The 18145-nt window shown below is 38.2% G+C and overlaps 2 protein-coding genes across 4 annotated transcripts in view; both read right to left on the bottom strand.

Annotated features, from left to right (window-relative positions):
- Positions 1-1445, bottom strand: part of DRC1 (dynein regulatory complex subunit 1) — a 50719-nt gene extending 49274 nt beyond the window's left edge. Inside the window, exon 1 of the mRNA XM_069072282.1 lies at positions 1255-1445. Within this exon, the coding sequence (XP_068928383.1) occupies positions 1255-1397 (143 nt within the window). The 5' untranslated portion in view covers positions 1398-1445. The remainder of the gene's footprint in view (positions 1-1254) is intronic.
- Positions 1446-14300: 12855 nt separating this feature from the next.
- The window catches only part of SELENOI (selenoprotein I), a 44948-nt gene continuing 41103 nt past the window's right edge, over positions 14301-18145 (bottom strand). For 2 of the 3 annotated variants that reach the window (XM_069072013.1, XM_069072015.1), the window contains exon 10: positions 14301-16480. In XM_069072013.1, the coding sequence (XP_068928114.1) occupies positions 16415-16480 (66 nt within the window). In that variant the 3' untranslated portion in view covers positions 14301-16414. The remainder of the gene's footprint in view (positions 16481-18145) is intronic. The other variant, XM_069072014.1, reaches the window with a different exon arrangement.

Raw genomic sequence — 18145 nt, 5'->3', positions numbered from 1 at the left:
ACAATGAAAGACCATAACCCCACACACCAACCACCCCTGAGGTAAAGTTCTGTAGTGTGACCCTCCTAAATAGGACATCTTTTTTCAGTGCTGCTCCAGTGAAAACAAGGGAGGCATAAGACTGCTTCCTTTAAGTTTTCCCTAAAAACCACAGTCTTGGGGCGGCTAGGTGGCCAGTGAATAGAGCACCACCCTGAAGTCAGGAGGACCTGAGTTTAAATGTGACCTCAGACATTTGACACACTTACTAGCCGTGTGACTTTAGGCAAGTCACTTAACCTCAACTGCCCTCCAAAAATAAAAAAAAAAAGAAACAAAAAAAAACCCACAGTCTTGTTGCATCTTAGCTGACACAGGAATAATTTCTGAGGAAGGATTTGGTTTTTAATTTTCTCCAGGTTTGGAAGAGAATTGCAGTATCTTCAACTATCTTACTGACTGACTGGTTAAAAGTTAGTACAAAGCCTTTGAAGTATCCTGTTTCTTAAACTGTTAAATGTCAACTGTGTTCAGTGGACTGAAATGTGCTTTGAGGGGAATATAAAAATAAATGAGGAAGTCATCACCCTCAAGGAATTTATAATATAATATATAAAAATTATCCATGTTTACATAGACAATAAAATTAGAATATATGCAGAAAAACAATAAAATGCATGAGATAAAATGTCCAAGAAATGCTGGAAGAGGGTAGGGGTATCATGAATGTGGATAATTTAAAATTGTCTTTGTTGGATGCCTGAACACCCCATCCCCACCCTCTGGGCACATTTTGAAACGGGAAGAAAGGAAAGGGAGACAGGCATTTCAGTCTGAGCAAAAGCATGGCCAGGGATGCTTTCATTCACTGGAACTGAAAGTTAAGAACCAGTCCTTTTACTTAATCAGACACATGGCATCTGTTAGAAAGTTAGGTGTAGTAACCACCTGGAATTTAGAATGCCTGCTTAACTCTCTTGTTAATTTTCCTTTCCCTTTCTTAGATGTGCATTGCAGCTCTGGACCTGGGAAGCAGGAGGGCTCAGTTCAAACCCCGCCTCTGACACAATCTGACTGGGTGGCTCCGGACAAGTCCCTTAACCTCAGCTGTAACTGCAGATCAGGGGATCATCTGCATTGGTGAAGGGCGTTTCAGCACTGGAAACTCCGTGAAATCACAGGACCAAGTCCAATGCTTTTGTCTTCCGACCCGGCCTCACCCAGAATCCCCTTTCTCTCCCCTAGCTGGCCTGCCAGGTCCCGCTGCTCCCTTACCGCCTGCGCGCTTCCAGGCGTGCAGCGATGCGAAGGCGCCGAGCCTGGATCCGCTCCTGAGGGTCCTCCGAGTTCACGGACGGCTCCTTAACACGAGGAGCTAAACTCTCCTCCTCCTCCTCCTCTTCCACGAGCAAGTTCATGGCTGCGGCTTCTAACTTCTTGCTTCCTCCACCGGGTCTCAGCTTTCGCACTTCAGGCTCGGTTGCTAGGAACGCGTAACCAGGGCGATGTCTGACTGCGCGCGCAACTGCTGGTCGATTCCATCCTACCCCTCACCCCTCTTTTCAAAACTCAGGAGTACCTGGTTTGAGCCTTCGATTAACCTGTCCAGTCACCCCACCCCTATATTCTAATGCGATTCTCTGCAGGACTCTGCCACGTTTTTACTATTAATAATAACAAACAATAACACTAATGATATTAACATTCCAGACCTCTCATTTCATCCTTCTGGAGAACTCTCCTTGGGGAAATTTGCTCCGCTGATGGAACTCAGCGACTTATTTGCGACTGAGGATAGGTGGCTTATCATAGTCACACTGCCAGTATGGGTCAAAGGAGAGACGTAGATCTTTCCTGATTCTACTCTACCCACTATGCAACACTTCCTCTGACTAATAGTAACATATTTCTACAGTTTTGAGGTTTGAAAAGCAATGGGTCATATGAAGGAACGACCATTTGCTATGTGCTACTGAGGATACAGCTACGAAAATGAGACAGTCGCTGCCCTCTAGGAGCTTACATTCTACAACAGTGAGAGGCATTTAGTAAGCACTTAATAATAATTGTCTGTAATAATAATCTGTCTAATGGGGGAGACTTCACTTACAGTGGAATGGTTGCCAGGGAGAAGAGCTTTGCTCTAGGAAGTCACAGGAATCATGAATAGATCCACAGGATAATTTACTGTACTATACCTTCCAAAGGCAGTATTAATTTTACTACTGTTCCCAAAGCAAGAAGGAGATAGAGATAGGGCAGATAGCAAGGTATTTCAGTAGACATCTGTGAAGCATAGTCTATAGTGTTTAAATGGATTAAGTGAATATGCACTCATTCACCAATCAGGGCAGTTCAGCCACTGGGTGGAATTTCAGGTTAAGTGACAAGACTGTGAACACACAGTTATTGTGTCCAAGGTGGGATTTGAATTCCTATCACTTTACTGCAGTTCAATAACCACTAACCTTATGTCTTTTGCTTTCCCAGCAAGGCCACTAGAATGCAGAATCCTTATAAGGAAGTAGAGAGTGTTGTGTCTTGCATACAAAAGGGATTTAACAAATGTTTAATTTGATCTCTTAATTACCAAATCTGATAGTCGTTTCCCAATCCTTATCCTCTTTGACCTTTCTACAGCATTTGGCACTTTTGACCACTATCTTTTCCTGGGTACTTCTCTCTTGGTTCTGGTACCTGTCTGATTGTTCTTTCTCAGTCTTATTTGCTGGATCATTAGCCATAGCATTCCCTTTACTAGAGGTTTGCCCCAAAGCCACCCTAGAGCCTTTTCTCTCTCTGTCTGCCTCTAGTCTGTCTGTCCTCTCTTTTTCTCTGATTGAATCAGTTCACATGGCTATAATTATCATCTCTCTACTGAGTACTCAAGTCAATAATCCCAGATCTAGCCTCTCTCCTGAGCTCATCCTGAATTACCCAAGGCATACTGCAAATTTCCAACTGATGTCCTGTACACATCTCAAATTCAAAATATCAAAATATGAACCAGTTCTTTCTCCAAAAACTCACCACTTTTCTGAAATTCCTATTTCTGTCAAGAGTACTGGTTCACACATTAGAAGTCATCTTCAGCTTCTCAGTCTCACTCACTTTATATGTCAACTTAGCTGCCAAAACATATTATTTTACCTCTAACCTTTCATTCTTCTTCCCTCACACAGCTATCACCCTAGTTCAGGCCCTCATAAGCTCTCGACTGGCCTATCACAGTACCCTCCCAATTGCTTCCCCTGCCTCACCTCTCTAATCCAATATTCATACAGCTGCCAAACTTTCCTAAAGTGCCAGGTTAATCATGTAACCCCCCTATTGAATAAACTAATGTATTCTCGTTAGCTTCAGAATTAAATGTAAACTCCTCCATTTGGCATTTAAACCCCATAATCTGGCCCCAACCTGCTTTTCCATTCATGAACACTGCAACCTAGTTATTCTGGCCTACTTGACCTTCCTCATACACAAACACTCCACCCCTTACACTCCTGTCTTGGCATTGATCACCCATCACTCATGCCGGGAATGTACTTCCCCTTCATGTCCATCTCTTATAGAATCTCTAGTATCCTTCAAGGCTCAGCTCAAGTGCCAATTCTGCATGAGGTGTTACCTGCCCAGCTATAGTGCCTTTTTCCAAAATCATTGAGAGAGAGAGGGAGGGAGATGCACATACATATACAGCTCTTGTGCTCAGTTGTGTCTTACTCTGTGACCCCATCTGGGGTTTTCTTGGCAAAGATACTGGAGTACTTTGCCATCTCCTTCTCCAATTAATTTTAGAGTCCAACAAGACTGGCTTGCCCTGAGTCACACAGTTAGTGTCTAAGGCCAAATTTGAAGTCAGGCAAGATGAGTCTTCTTGATTCTTAGCCCATCGCTGTCTAATGGATCACTTTAGCTCCCTGTCAGATACTCACTAACTGTATTTGCCTCAGTTCCTCATATAAACTACACACACAGCTAATAGTACCTATTCTATAAATGTTGTTTCCCCAGCTAGATTGTAATCTCCTTGGGGCAGTGATTGATTATTTTCCTTGTATAATCAGCACCAAGCCCAGAGCCTAACACATAGTAAGTGCTTAATATTTTTTATTTTTTTTATTAATGGTCTGTTTTCCTCATTATAAAATGAAGACAACCTAGATGACCTTTAAGGCTCCTTCCAGCCTTATATTTGATGCCTTTTGATCCAAAGCAACTATAGCACTCTATCATTTTACCACTTAATCAGCCCCTTTGAACTTTGTAAAAAGAAAAAAGGAAGACCAGAGAGGAAGAAAGGAAACAGAAAAAAATAGTTTTAGGGGTATAGCATTGAAAAATGTATTAAGGGGGCAGCTAGGTGGCGCAGTGAAAAGAGCACCAGCCCTGGAGTCAGGAGAACCTGAGTTCCAATCCGACCTCAGACACTTAACACTTACTAGCTATGTGACCTTGGGCAAGTCACTTAACCCCAAATGCCCTGCATTCCCCCCTATAAAAAGCAAAAAAAAAAAAATGTATTAAACAGAGAGGACTGTATAGTCCCACACAAAACACTGTTACCTGACAACGTGAGCAGAATTAGAAGTAATCTGCAGAAGTGGAAAAGAAGCAAATCGACTTTATGTAAGGAAAAACTTAATAATTAGAGATATCTAAAAGTGAAATGGACTACCTTGCAAGACAGTGGGTTCTCTTTTACTTGAAGTCCATAGGAATAGTAAGTCTAAGATGACTCTTCAGATAAGTTGCAGAGAGAATTTTTACCCAACTATGGACTATACTAAATGTTCTGTAGGGTCCCTTCCAATTCCGAGATTCTGGGAATCAGTAAATCAAACTGCTTAACATTAATACTCAACCTAAGAACAACCTTGTAAATTAAAATTGTTGTTGATGGTCCACCAAGGTTGGAAGCCTTGTAGTTGCTGGCTGGGCAAAACCTGCCATTTTCACCCAGTGTCTTGAATCCCTCTACCATTACCTTGCTCTGTCAATAAATATTTACTAAGCACTAACTGTGCGGCAAGCACTGTGCTAAGCTCTGGGGATACAAAAACAGGAAAAAAAAAGTCTCTGTTCTCAAGGATGTCACAGTCTAATGGGAGAGACAAGCAAATAATTTTGTACAAGCATAGTCTGCACAGGAGAAAACAAAAGGCAAGGAACTAGAATTAATGAGAATCAGGAAGTTTCTTATAGAAGGTGGGATTTTAGCATGGATTTAAAGAAAGTTTCAGGAAAACTAGTAGGCAGAGCTGAGGAAGGAGAGAATCCCAGGCATGGGGACAGCCAGCAAAAATGCCCAGAACTGGGAGATGGAGAAGGAACAAAGAGGCCAATGTCACTGAACTGCAGAGGATTTTATATTTGATTCTAGAGGTGATAGAGGGTCAATGGAAGTTTACTGCATAAGGGGTGGGAAGAGGAGAGGAGGTAGATAACATGGTCAGACCTACATTTTAGGAAAATCACTTGGGCAGCCGGGCAAAAAATTAATTAGAATGGGGAAAGACATGAGGTAGGGAGACCAACGAACAGGCACTGCAATGGTTCAGACAGGAAATGTTGAGGGCCTGTGCCAGGATGGAAGAAATGTCAGTGACAAGTGGAGTATATAAATTATGTTATGAAGGTAAAATTTAGGATAAGAGGACTGAATGTGAGGAGTAGAGAATAACAAGTGGGTTTCAAGCCTGGGAGGATGGTGGTGAAGTTAGAAGAGAAGCATATAGAAAGTTTATGAATTCAGTTTTGGACATGTTGAATTCAAGATGTCTACACAACATCCAGTCTAAGACCTCCTGCTACCAGAAAAATTGTTATACTAGCTCTCAGTGTTGGAACCCCTCATATCTTCCAACTCCTGACTACTGGTGCTCTGAAACAACTGGGAAAAGATGGGGAAAAATAATGGCGTCCCAAGTTGAATTCTGAACACAAATGACCATATAAAATGTGGAAAGCACTGATTAGTTTTTATAGTACTATAGTTCAGCCACATTATGGCTTTAAGAAGCTTCTGTAGGAAAGTAGGAAACAAGCATTTATCAAGCGCCTACTATGTGCCAGGTACTACTAAGCACATTACAAATATCTCATCTGATCCTCACAATAACTCTGGGAGGTAGGTGATATTATCATCCCCATTTTACTGCAGAGAAAACTGAGACAAGCAGAAGCTAAGTGATTTGCCCAGGGCTGCATAGCTATTAAGTGTGTGAGGTGGGATTTGAACCCAAACCTTTCTCACACCAGGTCCAGTGTTCTATTCACTGTGCCACCTCAGGGGCATGATACAGGAACCTAATTATCATCATTAAAAATACTTCCTCAAAAAAATAAAATAAAACACTTCCTAAAGGAACATATTTTTCAAATCCTAAACAATGGATTTCTTTTTTTTTAATCCCTTTTGTAGGGGGGGGAGTCAAGATGGTGGAGTAGAAGCAGGACCTCCGTGGGGCTCCAGCTTCCACCTTCCCCAATCCATGTAAAAAGGGACTCTGAACAAACTTTGGAGCCGCAGAACCCACAAAATGACACAGAGAAGCTAACATCCCGCTGAGGACAACCCAGCAGGGTGGCAGCAAGCAGCCAGCTCAGCGCTCTAGGAGCTGAGCCCAGGCTCCCGTGAGCCAGAGGTTTTAGCCCCAAGGTGCGTCCGACCAGCCACCATAGGACCCCAGATCAGCAGCAGCTATAGCCGTTTCCAGATTTATCAACACATAGTTGTGAAGGACAAAGAGAGAGGTCAGTGCAGGGTGAACTTTGGTACCAGTAGTTGGGAGTGCATAGGAACCTGCTGAGACTCCTTGGCTCAGCTGGGACCATGTTGCAGCTTCAGCTCCTGGCCTGCAAACTGTAGGGGGACCAAGCACCAGTCTGAGGAGTAATCGCTCTTGCTTTAACCTGCTTGGATCTGGATTGTGGTCTAGGATGGAGGTCCTGCAGTGTGTGTCCAGCTTGCCAGAGTGTGTGGAGACCTCAGAGAGGGCACCCAACTAACACCTCCGGCAGCTGAGAAAACCCCAGCATTTGGGACGAAAACTCCCATCTGGTGGCAGTCCTACTGTGGCAAAAAGCCCAGGGGTCAAGTAACTGAGGGGTGACATGACCAGGCAAAGGAAGCAAAACAAACAGAAGATTCCAACATTAGACTCCTATTTTGGGGACAAAAAAGATCAGAGCATGGAACAGGAGGAAGACAGTGAAGTCAGAACTCCTGCACGAAAAGCTTCAAAGGAAAATACAAGCTGGTTACAGGCCATAGAGGACCTTAAGAAGCAGATAAGAAAAGTGGAGGAAAAATTGGGAAGAGAAATGAGAACGATGCAAGAAAATTATGAAATGAGAGTCAACAGCCTGACTGAGGAAAATCATACCTTAAAAAACAGACTAACTCAACTGGCAAATGAAGCTCGAAAATGCAATGAGGAGAAGAATGCCTTAAAAAGCCAAATTTACCAGATGGAAAAAGAATCTTAAAAGCTCAATGAGGAGAATCATTCCCTCAGATTTAGAATGGAGCAAAGGAAAGCTAGGGAGAAATCAAGATGCTATTAAACAGATCCAAACAAATGAAAGAATAGAAGGCAATGTGAAATATCTCATTAGAAAAACCACTGACCTGGAAAGTAGATCCAGGAGAGATAATTTAAAAATTATTGGACTACCTGAAAGCCATGATCAAAGAAAGAACCTAGAAATCATCCTCCAAGAAATTCTCAAGGAAAACTAGCCTGATGTTTTAGAACCAGAAGGCAAAATAGAGATTGAAAGAATCTACTGATCACCTCCTGAAAAGGATCCCCCCCAAAAACTCCTAGGAATATTATAGCCAGGTTCCAGAATTCCCAGATCAAGGAGAGAATATTACAAGCAGCCAGGAAGAAACAAATTTGAATATTGTGGAAACACATTCAGGATAACCCAGGATCTGGCAGCTTCTACACTGAGGGATCGAAGGGCCTAGAATATGATATTCCAGAGGGCAGAGGAGCTGGGATTAAAACCAAGAATCACCTACCCAGCACAACTGAGTATCATGTTTCAGGGGAAAATACCATCATTCAGTGGAATAGAGGACATTCAAGCATTCTTAATGAAAAAACCAGAGTTGAATAGAAAATTTGACATTCAGATACAGAAGCAAGGGAAGCGTGAGAAGGTAAACAGGGAAAAGAAATAAGGAACTTATCAAAGTTGAACTATTAACATTCCTACATGGAAAAATGATCATTGTAACTGATGAAACTTTTTTCAGTATGAAAATAGTTGAAGGGAATAGAAATATATATATATATATACACATATATATGTGTGTCTATATCAGAGGGTATACGGGTGTATGAATACATATGTGAATGTGTATATATGTTTACAGGTATACATAGGTACAGGGCACAGGACCAATTTAATAGGAAGGGATGATTCTTAAATGGTGAAATTAAGAGGTTAGAGTGGAATATAATGAGAGGAGATGGGGAGAGACAGAATGGAGTAAACTATCTCATATAGAAAAGGCAAGGGAAAATGGTTACAATGGAGGGGAAGAATAGGAAGGCAAAAGGGAATGGGTCAACCTTATTCTCATTGAATCTGGCTCAGGGCGGGAATGACATACACACTAAATAGGGTATCTCCCTCTACAGGAGAGTAGGGGGGAAGGAGATGAGGGGGGGGGGATGATGGAAGGGAGGGCAGGCTGGGGGGGAAGGGTAGCTGGAAGCACTCACTTTTGGAAAGGGACTGGATCGAAGTACAGAATAGAACAAGTGGGTGGTGGGATAGGAGGGAGGGAAATATAGTCAGTCTTTTTACAATATATCTACTATGTTAATGTTTTGTATTAGCTACACATGTACAATCTATACTGAACTGCTTATCTTCCCAGTAAGGGTGGGTGACAAGGGAGGAAGGGAACGAATCTGGAATTCAAAGTTTTAAAATCAAATGTTAAAATATATAAATATATATATATATACACTATTATTAATACTATTTTAGATGTAATTGGGAAATAAGGTATACAGGCACTTGGGTATAGAGATCCACCATGCCCTACTGGAAAAGTCTAAGGGGGTATGGGAGAAGATATGGGAGAACAGATTGGAGGGGATATCCTGTGGGACTGCTATTTTGGGGTGGTAGGTAGGGGAAAAACGGGGAGAAAATTTGTTACTCAAAATCTGGCAGAAATTAATGATGTAAATCTGAAGTTAATAGAGCATTTGAAAAAATGGAAAAAAAATCCCTTTTGTAAAATAAGGGCTTCTTTTACAATACATCCAGTATTGGTAGAACCAGTAATGAGACTTGTTCTGTAAAGCACCTTAATGCTCTGTCTTATCTTACAAAGCTACAAGATTATGAACCTTTGCTCTAGAGCTGGTAATACTTGTTCTGATATAACAGGTTTTTTGGTTTTATTCTCCTTCACCAACCTTTCCTCCCCCAAAAAATAAAGACAGACAGAACAATTAAAAGGATTCAAAAATTTATTCTTCACTTCTTTTTACAATAAATATTTACCAGTAATAGTACTCAATAGTTCTGAATTAAATCCTATCAAATTGTGAGTTCCCAACATAGCAGCAAAAATTAACATGAATCCTGATGCAATGGGGGGGGGGGGAATCTCATAATCTAGTGACAGAGAGTATGGATACAATTCAATTCCTGATTATCTGAGCTAATTAAGAGCAGTGATAGAAATAATCCAAAAATCATTTTATGTTTGTCTTTAGGATATGTTTTTAAAAATAGGTATGTCAGGCATTTTAAAAATTCACAACATTCTGAACTACCTAATTAGTCACATGGAGAAGTCCTATCTCAGAAAGATCTATCTCCATCTTTTCTCTGACCAAATCCTGCCTGTACCTTACATCATACTGAGAAGGGATACCATCAACATTCTGATAAAGGTCCAAGCTATAGTTTGACAAAATAACTGTCTTTATCTCTTAGTTAGCTATCATACCCACACATATAAAATCACTCAGGGAGTTCTACTTTGTTTAAAAAGGCAACGAGATGAACTGAATTGGAGGTCATAGAGACTATGTCTCCAGATCACAAGTTTCCTTGTTACAAGCAGAATATGAACAAGAGGAGAGAAATTTTTAAATGAGTTTAAGCTATTACTATCAAGAGTTGACTTATGTGCATATACAGATATATATATACACACATACAACGTGTATGTATATATACACATCACATGTATACAGTGCATACATTTAACTGTTTGCATATACATATATTTAATTGTTAAATACACACACTTCACATAAAACTAGATATTTTTTAATGCTACAGTATTTATTCAGGATATAGTACTTCTTGGCCAAGGCCAATTATATAACATGCCCTTTTAAAAAAATCTTTTATTTTAAAGAGAGAAAATACCCATTTTCATCTCTTTGAATTTCATTTCCATCTCTAATGAGTTTTAGTTATTTTAAATCTATTAATTCTTCACAGTATGTATTTTTCCAGGCATAGAGTTAAAAAAAATAAAGACAGAAAGACTTATGAATTGGGACTCCTGCAGAAAGTCCCTGGTACCTGAATCAGTTACAGAAAGATTAATCTATCTGTTCATCATTCCAGCCCATTTTTGTTTCCATAGCACAAAACCTTACTAAAAATCTATCCAATATTCCTTACATAGCTGCATAATGCATTTGTTCTTTATTCCTCCAAACTGAAGGGAAGTTTACATCTTGGCAACTATTCAGGTCTTTGGCTAAAATGAGTGAATACAAGAACTTTAAAACTCAGGTTTGAAACTGGGGGTCTACCACCAAATCCCAATTTCTTGGCACATTTCCAAATGAACAAGGTCATTGTCCCATGAAATGTCACCTTTGAAGGGCACGTTGCCCAAACAATTATTTTAAGTAAACACAAGATGTCAGTGTGTTAGATTACATTATTAAAAGTCACAGAGATTATGGTGTTAGTTGGATACAGCAAATGAAACAGATTTATACTATAGAATTTGCATAATTAAATACTCTCTAAAAACCTGGTTAGTAGTATCAGTTACCAACTTAATCTGTTCTAGGTCAAGATTATTATTTTTTAAAATGCTTGGCAAGAAATTAAGAAACCATAATCGTGAGCATTTAAGGTCTAGAGCAAATAGCTTTTTTTTCCTTAATTGATAACTAAAACTTGATATAATGCCCCCACCCAGATTAGCTACCACAGTTCAAAACCTAAAACCCAGGTACACAGAGCATCTTTGCCTGCTAGTCACCCCTGAAATGACTTTAATGCTGCTTAATTTTAATTTAGCATTTTGTAACCATGTAGGCATGGTTAAATCTGTACCTGAAAAATAGATCTGGTTCATCATGCTGTACTAAAAACAGCTCTGTGAGTGACAGAATCACATAGGGGAGCCCTAGCCAGAACTGAATCTTTTATTTGTGTTTAGTTTGACTTTAATGTGACCCTACTTTTATCTCCTTCCTATTAACTTGCAGGCTAGACAAAGTAAAATACTAAAGACTGGGGAGAAATCACATAGATTACATCATTTAAAAGGGAAAATCAGATACTTTAATTACACTTAAAAAAAAAAATAGAGAATTATATTTGATTGTGACGCAGATTGATCAACACTTTTTATTTTTAAAAGGGTTCATTTTAAGTGCATATGTCAAAGTGTTTCAAATGCAGCACCCAAATCAAAATTCATCCTGTAGGTTCCAGGTCTGGTAGTTAATAAAGTGAAACTATTCATTTACAGGACGCTTTGATGAAGGTCAACTGCAATACATGATGGAACTAAGCTACTTACTCAAATTTAGAAACTTCCCACATAATAATACTAATAACAACAACAATAATAATAGCTAGTATTTATAGAATGCTTTAAGGTATGCAGAGCACTTTACATGTCATCACATTTGATCCTTGCAACAACCCTGTGAGGTAGGTGCTATTATTATCCCCATTTTACAGATGAGGAAACAGACTTAGAGGTGAAGAGAATTACCCAAAGTCATATAACTTAGCACCCGAGGCAGGATTTGAACTCAGTCTTCCTGGCTCCAAACCAGGACTTTATTTACTATACCATCTAACAGTGCTGGAGCCTAGAGCCAAAATCAAGTTAAAAGTTGGTTTAAAGCCCTATCTCAGAGTGATTCAAGACTTCTGCATAAGTTTTTTATTTGACTGTGTACCCAAAGTCAAGCCAAATTCCAGCTTCCTCCAGGTTTCCTCCATTGGCTCTGTAACCATTGTGCCAGGAACTATAAAGTACGAAAAACGGTCCTGCTATTACCAATTGGCCAAAGAGGGAACAATTCAGAAGTGGCAAAGCAATGCCATAAGTAGAATGTCCAATGTCCTAGGTGTTGCCTCAATAAGAGGACACAGAGGTTAGGTAACAGAAAAAGTAATGAGGAGGCTTCTAGCTAAAATATCTAGTAGGGTCTTTGGCTCACAAAACGTAAGCTTCTTTTCTGATTTTCCCAAAAATATTATTAACTCTATGTCTGTTTTGAAAGCAAGAGGCAGGGTCCCTGATATTATGATTAAAGCAAAATATTCTTTTAAAACCAAAGGAACTTTCGTATGTAGATGGCAATGGATTGGTACTATCTCCTCTTTAGCTTCTAAGGAGGTAGCATGACTATTATTTCTTCATTTCACCTCATTAAATGACAGCACAGGGCTCTCTGCATATGGTAGAAATTCAAATGTTCACAGTCAACAAATAAAACTTTGACTATTAATTGAAACTGGAAAATGAGTCACAGAAAAATAATTTAAACCAACCACAAGAATGCATATAAAGGCATAAAATTAGAAAGAAAATTAGGACCTCCTCTCAATGAGATCCATAACCATTCAAAAGAGATCAGCCCACCAAAACCAAGTCAATGAAGAAACTATTTTGCTGAAATGGCATTAGTTGGAAAGTTAGTTCATTGAGTTAATCCATCACAAAGTTTCTCTTGGAAGAAACAATGCACTGGGCCTAGAATTGATTAGAGAGAAGAAAGACAAAATGTATTGTATTTGGTAAATTTTGCAGCATTTTAACTTATCCCAAACTTTTCAACATCAATATTGTCCCTGTGTTACAATAAGCCTACAAATCATGGAACACTATAATTTCCAAAGAATCAAAATTGCAGGTAACTAAAAATGCAATGGAAAAATACATGGTGGGCTTAAGTAGGCTATCGCACAAAATAATTTTAATTAAATATCAAAGAAAAATATTTTTATTTGCAAGCCTTCTATTCAGCTATACCTAAGATATTAGTATTTTGTACCCACCAGCACATTACTACCAGCACCTATTTCTCTTAGTAAAACCCTGAAAATGTAACAGTATAAGGAGACCAAAAAATGTTATGAACATTTTACCTCCCTATTATGTTAAAGAGATAATAAATAAAAAGTAGAACTAGGGTAATATACTGAGCAAAATAGATAGAAGCAAAGTAATTCAATTTTTTTCTCATCTTTCCACTATACTCCCCTTGACATACATATTAAAGTTTCGAGTGCAGGGAACTGCTTCTTCCTTAACATATGTTTTCCACAAGTTCAAAAGGAAGTCTGTCATATAGAGCATAAGTCTGAAAAGAAATTTCCAACAGGTCAACATTACCCTAGTTAGCAGAAACAAAATGAATTCTGTCTCACTCAAAATTTCTGGCTAGTCTAAGGCACTCTACTCTGAAATGTCCAGAAAACATGCAAAAATATACCACTGGTTCCATAAAAGGCAGCTCTGCTTAAAATTTAGGGAAAGGAAGTTTGAGTCTATCCAATATAACCCACAAACCTGAAAATGTCTCTTAAACATTGGGAGTGTTCAGATGGTTAATCTGAAATACGAGTAAAAGATTCTATTTGTAGGTAAATTCCATCTCAATTGTCTTAATAAATAGGGCTTTTGAAATACAGTTCCTACCAAAGGGAATGTCTGACTCAAGTAAAGAAAAGGAGTCATGCAAATGCACTCTATTCCCCAAAAGTAAAATTACCCCAGTCTCTCTTTCATCTTATAATTTTTTTCTTTCATCTCACAAATTCCAATAAAACCACTTGTGAAAGAACTCCTTTACCACTATAAGAAAACATTAAAGCAAATGCAAAAAACAATTTTCACACTTGGTACAAAAGAAATGTATGTAACACACTGGAAATAAAACATCCAAAACATCCCATGACCCTTAAATGAAAAAAGGAAAATAACTGCTAATCTGTACAATGTATTCTGAATAATGGAAGGGGTTTCTGAACCAACTCATCATATTAAAAAAAATACACACCAGCTCTGCTTCTCATAGTAAATGTATTATTTTGTTTAACTTCAAGTAACACTTCCCCCCAACAAATGCTGATATATGAAACTAACAAGGTTAAATTCTCTATTTCCACTTCCTCTGTATACAGTCAACAAAATAAAATGACTAAAGTAATAAATGCAGAATGGTGTCCCCTCCGCCCCCCTCCCTACAAATTCATACCATATTCAGTTCAATTTCAAAGATGACACAGAACAAAACAAAAGAAAAAATGTTAGAAGTTACATTCAATTAATTGGCACTTCCTCTAATTCCCATGATAACCATTTAAAAAACACAGACTTAGTAGGAACATTTGCCTGCATCAATTTTTCTATTTGTGATGTACATTCTTATTTCTTTTGACTCAGAGGAAGTCACAGAATACACAATACATAAATCCCACAAACACACTTTTTAAAATTTAAAGGAACCATCAGCTGACTCCTAGGTTTCACATTTCTAACCTGTGTGACAATGATTAGAATTTACAAATTAAAAAAATTAAATACTACACAGTTATTTTTTCAAAGTAGCAGATTTTAAACCTCAAAAGGAAAACACTGCAACCAAGCTTATGGTCAAATATTCATTGATAAATAATGGTTTCTCAAGTTTAAATACATATGAACATGGTTGTGCTTATTCTCTCCAAGTGCAGCCTGTCCATAAAAAGGGTTTAAGACACACTCTTCATCCAAGCACAAACTGCATTGAGCAGAAGAAAAAAAAAAACAAAGAAAAATCAGCATGTAACTCTCACCACCACCAAACTAAAATATGATAAAATTAAAGGATAAAAAAGTAAAAAATAATCACACCTGTAAAAAAGATGTGACCTATGAAACAATTAATTATAATAAAGGTGAAGAAATTTTTTTTATTTTCAAAAGTAAACTTTATAAGTTACTACAAGCTATCGTAAGGAGAATGTATGCTCGGTAAGGCAAACGTGTCATTTTTTTTCCACATTGGGTAAGCATGAAAAATAAAAAACCGAATTCACTGCTATCCTCTCCCAGACTCTCCCCTAACCCCATCTCACCCCCCAAAAAAGAGAAAAAAAAAAATTCGAGAATGGTCTAGAATTTACAAGACAGGTCTCAGAAGAATAATCACATCCTAAAATTGATATACTTCCCAATTCCAAAGTAACTTTCTCTTAAAAGATATTTTATCTACATTCCTCACAAAAAGTAATTGTACCACTAGAATGAGACTATCCATAAATTATTACTCTTACAATTGTGGTTGACAAGAACTCATCCTGTAAAACTATTTGAATAACTTGTAATTGGAGGGGAAAAATTCAAAAGAAGTCATACTAATGATTTATAACTAAAACCCCATTCACTTCTGAGCCCCCACAGAATACTTTAATATAAAACAAAAATAGTAAAACCATTTGCCAACATCTATTCCAGAGTAAAGAATGCAAGGATATCAGGCAACCAAATTCATGTCAGATCTCTCAGCATGTGAAGACAAAGGCATTTCCATGGAAATGAGATGCCAGTATTTGGCAGTTATAAAAGTGACTTAGGGTTAGATTCTTCTGTGGTAATTTGGCATCTTCTGTTGAAGGTGAATTGCTTTTGTGGCTTATCTCTCCCTTCGTAGGTAGAAATAGGATATTGATAGTTTCCACAGATATAGGTAAGACCTATTAACAAATCACTGAATATGAAAACACATTGTGTTCTTATGAATGCTGTCAGTGTTCCTAAACCAGTTTCTCTATTTTAAAATCAGATCAAGACAAAAACATAACCTGTATGAACCAAAAAAGCATGGCCTTATGAAGTTGAAATCACTTGGAACATTATGCTGGTCTAATGTATACTGTTTAACCAAAAAGGTCATCTGGTTCTCCCCTCCCCTACAAAATACATATATGATGATAAATGGGAGTGAGATGGACAGGAATTACAGGAGTCCAGATTACATATGCTTCATCCCTGTCATCCATGTACCACATACGTTTAGTCCCCATTTCTGTCAAATGGGTAAGTTTAGTTCTATGGTGATGGTTGGAGTATTTACAAGCATCTTATTTACAGTACTTCTGTAGACTGCAGGCCAATTTTCTCTTCTTCCACTTCTAGTCAATCTGAACTTGGTTTTCTTAATGAAAAGGGCAGAATCTTAAAGTGGTTACTCAACTGGTTTACCTGTGGGAAAAAAAATCATAATTATATGAGACACTGACAACTAAGTACTTTATTTCTAAAAAGTTACAAAGAGGGGCGGCCAGGTAGCATAGCACAGCAAGTAAGAGCACCGGCTCCAGTGTTGAGATAGACCTGGAGATCGAATCCCGGGCTCAGACACTTAGCAACCACCCAGAAACACCTGGCCGTGTAACCTTGAGCAAGTTACTCAACCCCAATTGCTTAGGGGCGGCCAGGTGGCTCAGCGAGTAAGAGCACCGGCTCCAGTGTTGGGACGACCTGGAGATCGAATCCCGGGCTCAGACACTCAGCACCACACCCAGAAATAACTGGCCGTGTAACCTTGAGCAAGTTACTTAACCCTGATTGCTCAATTAAAAAAAAAAAGTTACAAAGAATCTTTCCTCTGAAGATATGAATTGCACCTTTCTTCAATTATCAAAGGTCTTGAAAGACACCTGGACTTGAACCTAGTTTTAAGTTACACAATTATTCTCTTAGGTCTTAACTTGCATACTGCTCCCCACCTTTTCAGTAGAAATTAGAAGTGGTAATAAGAGCCAAACTATTAATTAGCCAAGCAGAAATACAATGATGAGGTTGAGAAGGAATTTCTACAGAATTACAGTAGTAAATACTACTAGCACTCCACAAAGGGCATCTGACTTTGTATTTACCACTGTAATTCCACAGGAACACCTTATCAGCCTCGTCATTGTATTCCTGCATGGTCAGGTAGTAGCTTAGTTTGCTCCCAAGTCTACAAGATGAGAACCCAGGCTAAAATTCATTCTATAAAATCCCCTGACCCAAATTGGAGGAGTAGACTGACCTAAGGAAAGTAGAGAATACTCTATTTCCTATAATACACTTAAGTGACCATCTCTAACCCTTAAAAAATGGTCTAGGGACAGCTCCAAGAATTTTTATAGACAAACAGACCATATAATTTTAAGAACCACTGATAAGTAGGCAACAATTTATTTCTATGTCAATCATTAAATAAGGGAACTGAAGTTTTAAATAATTATATATGTATATATGTATATGTATGTCTATGTATAGGTATAGAGAAACACACAAACACACAAACACACACACTCCTCCTTACACCAGGCCCAGTGTATCATGTGGCTGTTCAATTAAGTACTGATCTACTTGAAAACTGAAAATGGTTTTTAAAACTTATCTACTGTAAACATTTAGGCCCTAAGTTACATTTCAGTCAGATTTATAGTAATTCCTTATAAAAACATTAATATATTTGTGCAACTTCAAGTGAAAGATAGTTTCAAAAAGCTAATTAGGATTACTACACTGTGAATACAATCACCCCATAATTAGCCTCTTTTATAAATTGATTTATTTTACTTCTTCACTGAAGAACATACATAGTATTTCACAGTACCTTTAACACTAGTGTTTTGCTAAACTCAACACATGAACTTGAGAATTTTCCCTGAAAAGTCAGTTATTAAACTGAAGCTCTAAATCAAAGTTTTTTTTTAACATCACAATGATTCCAGTGAAATCACACTTTACAAGAAATCTTGAAATGAAACCAGTCAACAAGAATTTATTAACTACTTATTGTGTGCCTGGCCTTTTGTTGGACAAAGGGGATATAAAAAAATAAAATAAAAATGGAGTCCCTACCCTCAAGAA

This window comes from Petaurus breviceps, unplaced genomic scaffold, assembly GCF_028583685.1.
Source record: "Petaurus breviceps papuanus isolate PSGF00001 unplaced genomic scaffold, PetGlider_PUasm1.0 90845, whole genome shotgun sequence".
Classification (NCBI taxonomy): domain Eukaryota; kingdom Metazoa; phylum Chordata; class Mammalia; order Diprotodontia; family Petauridae; genus Petaurus; species Petaurus breviceps.
Note: the sequence above shows the minus strand (reverse complement) of the source record. Positions and strands in the feature narration are given on the sequence as shown.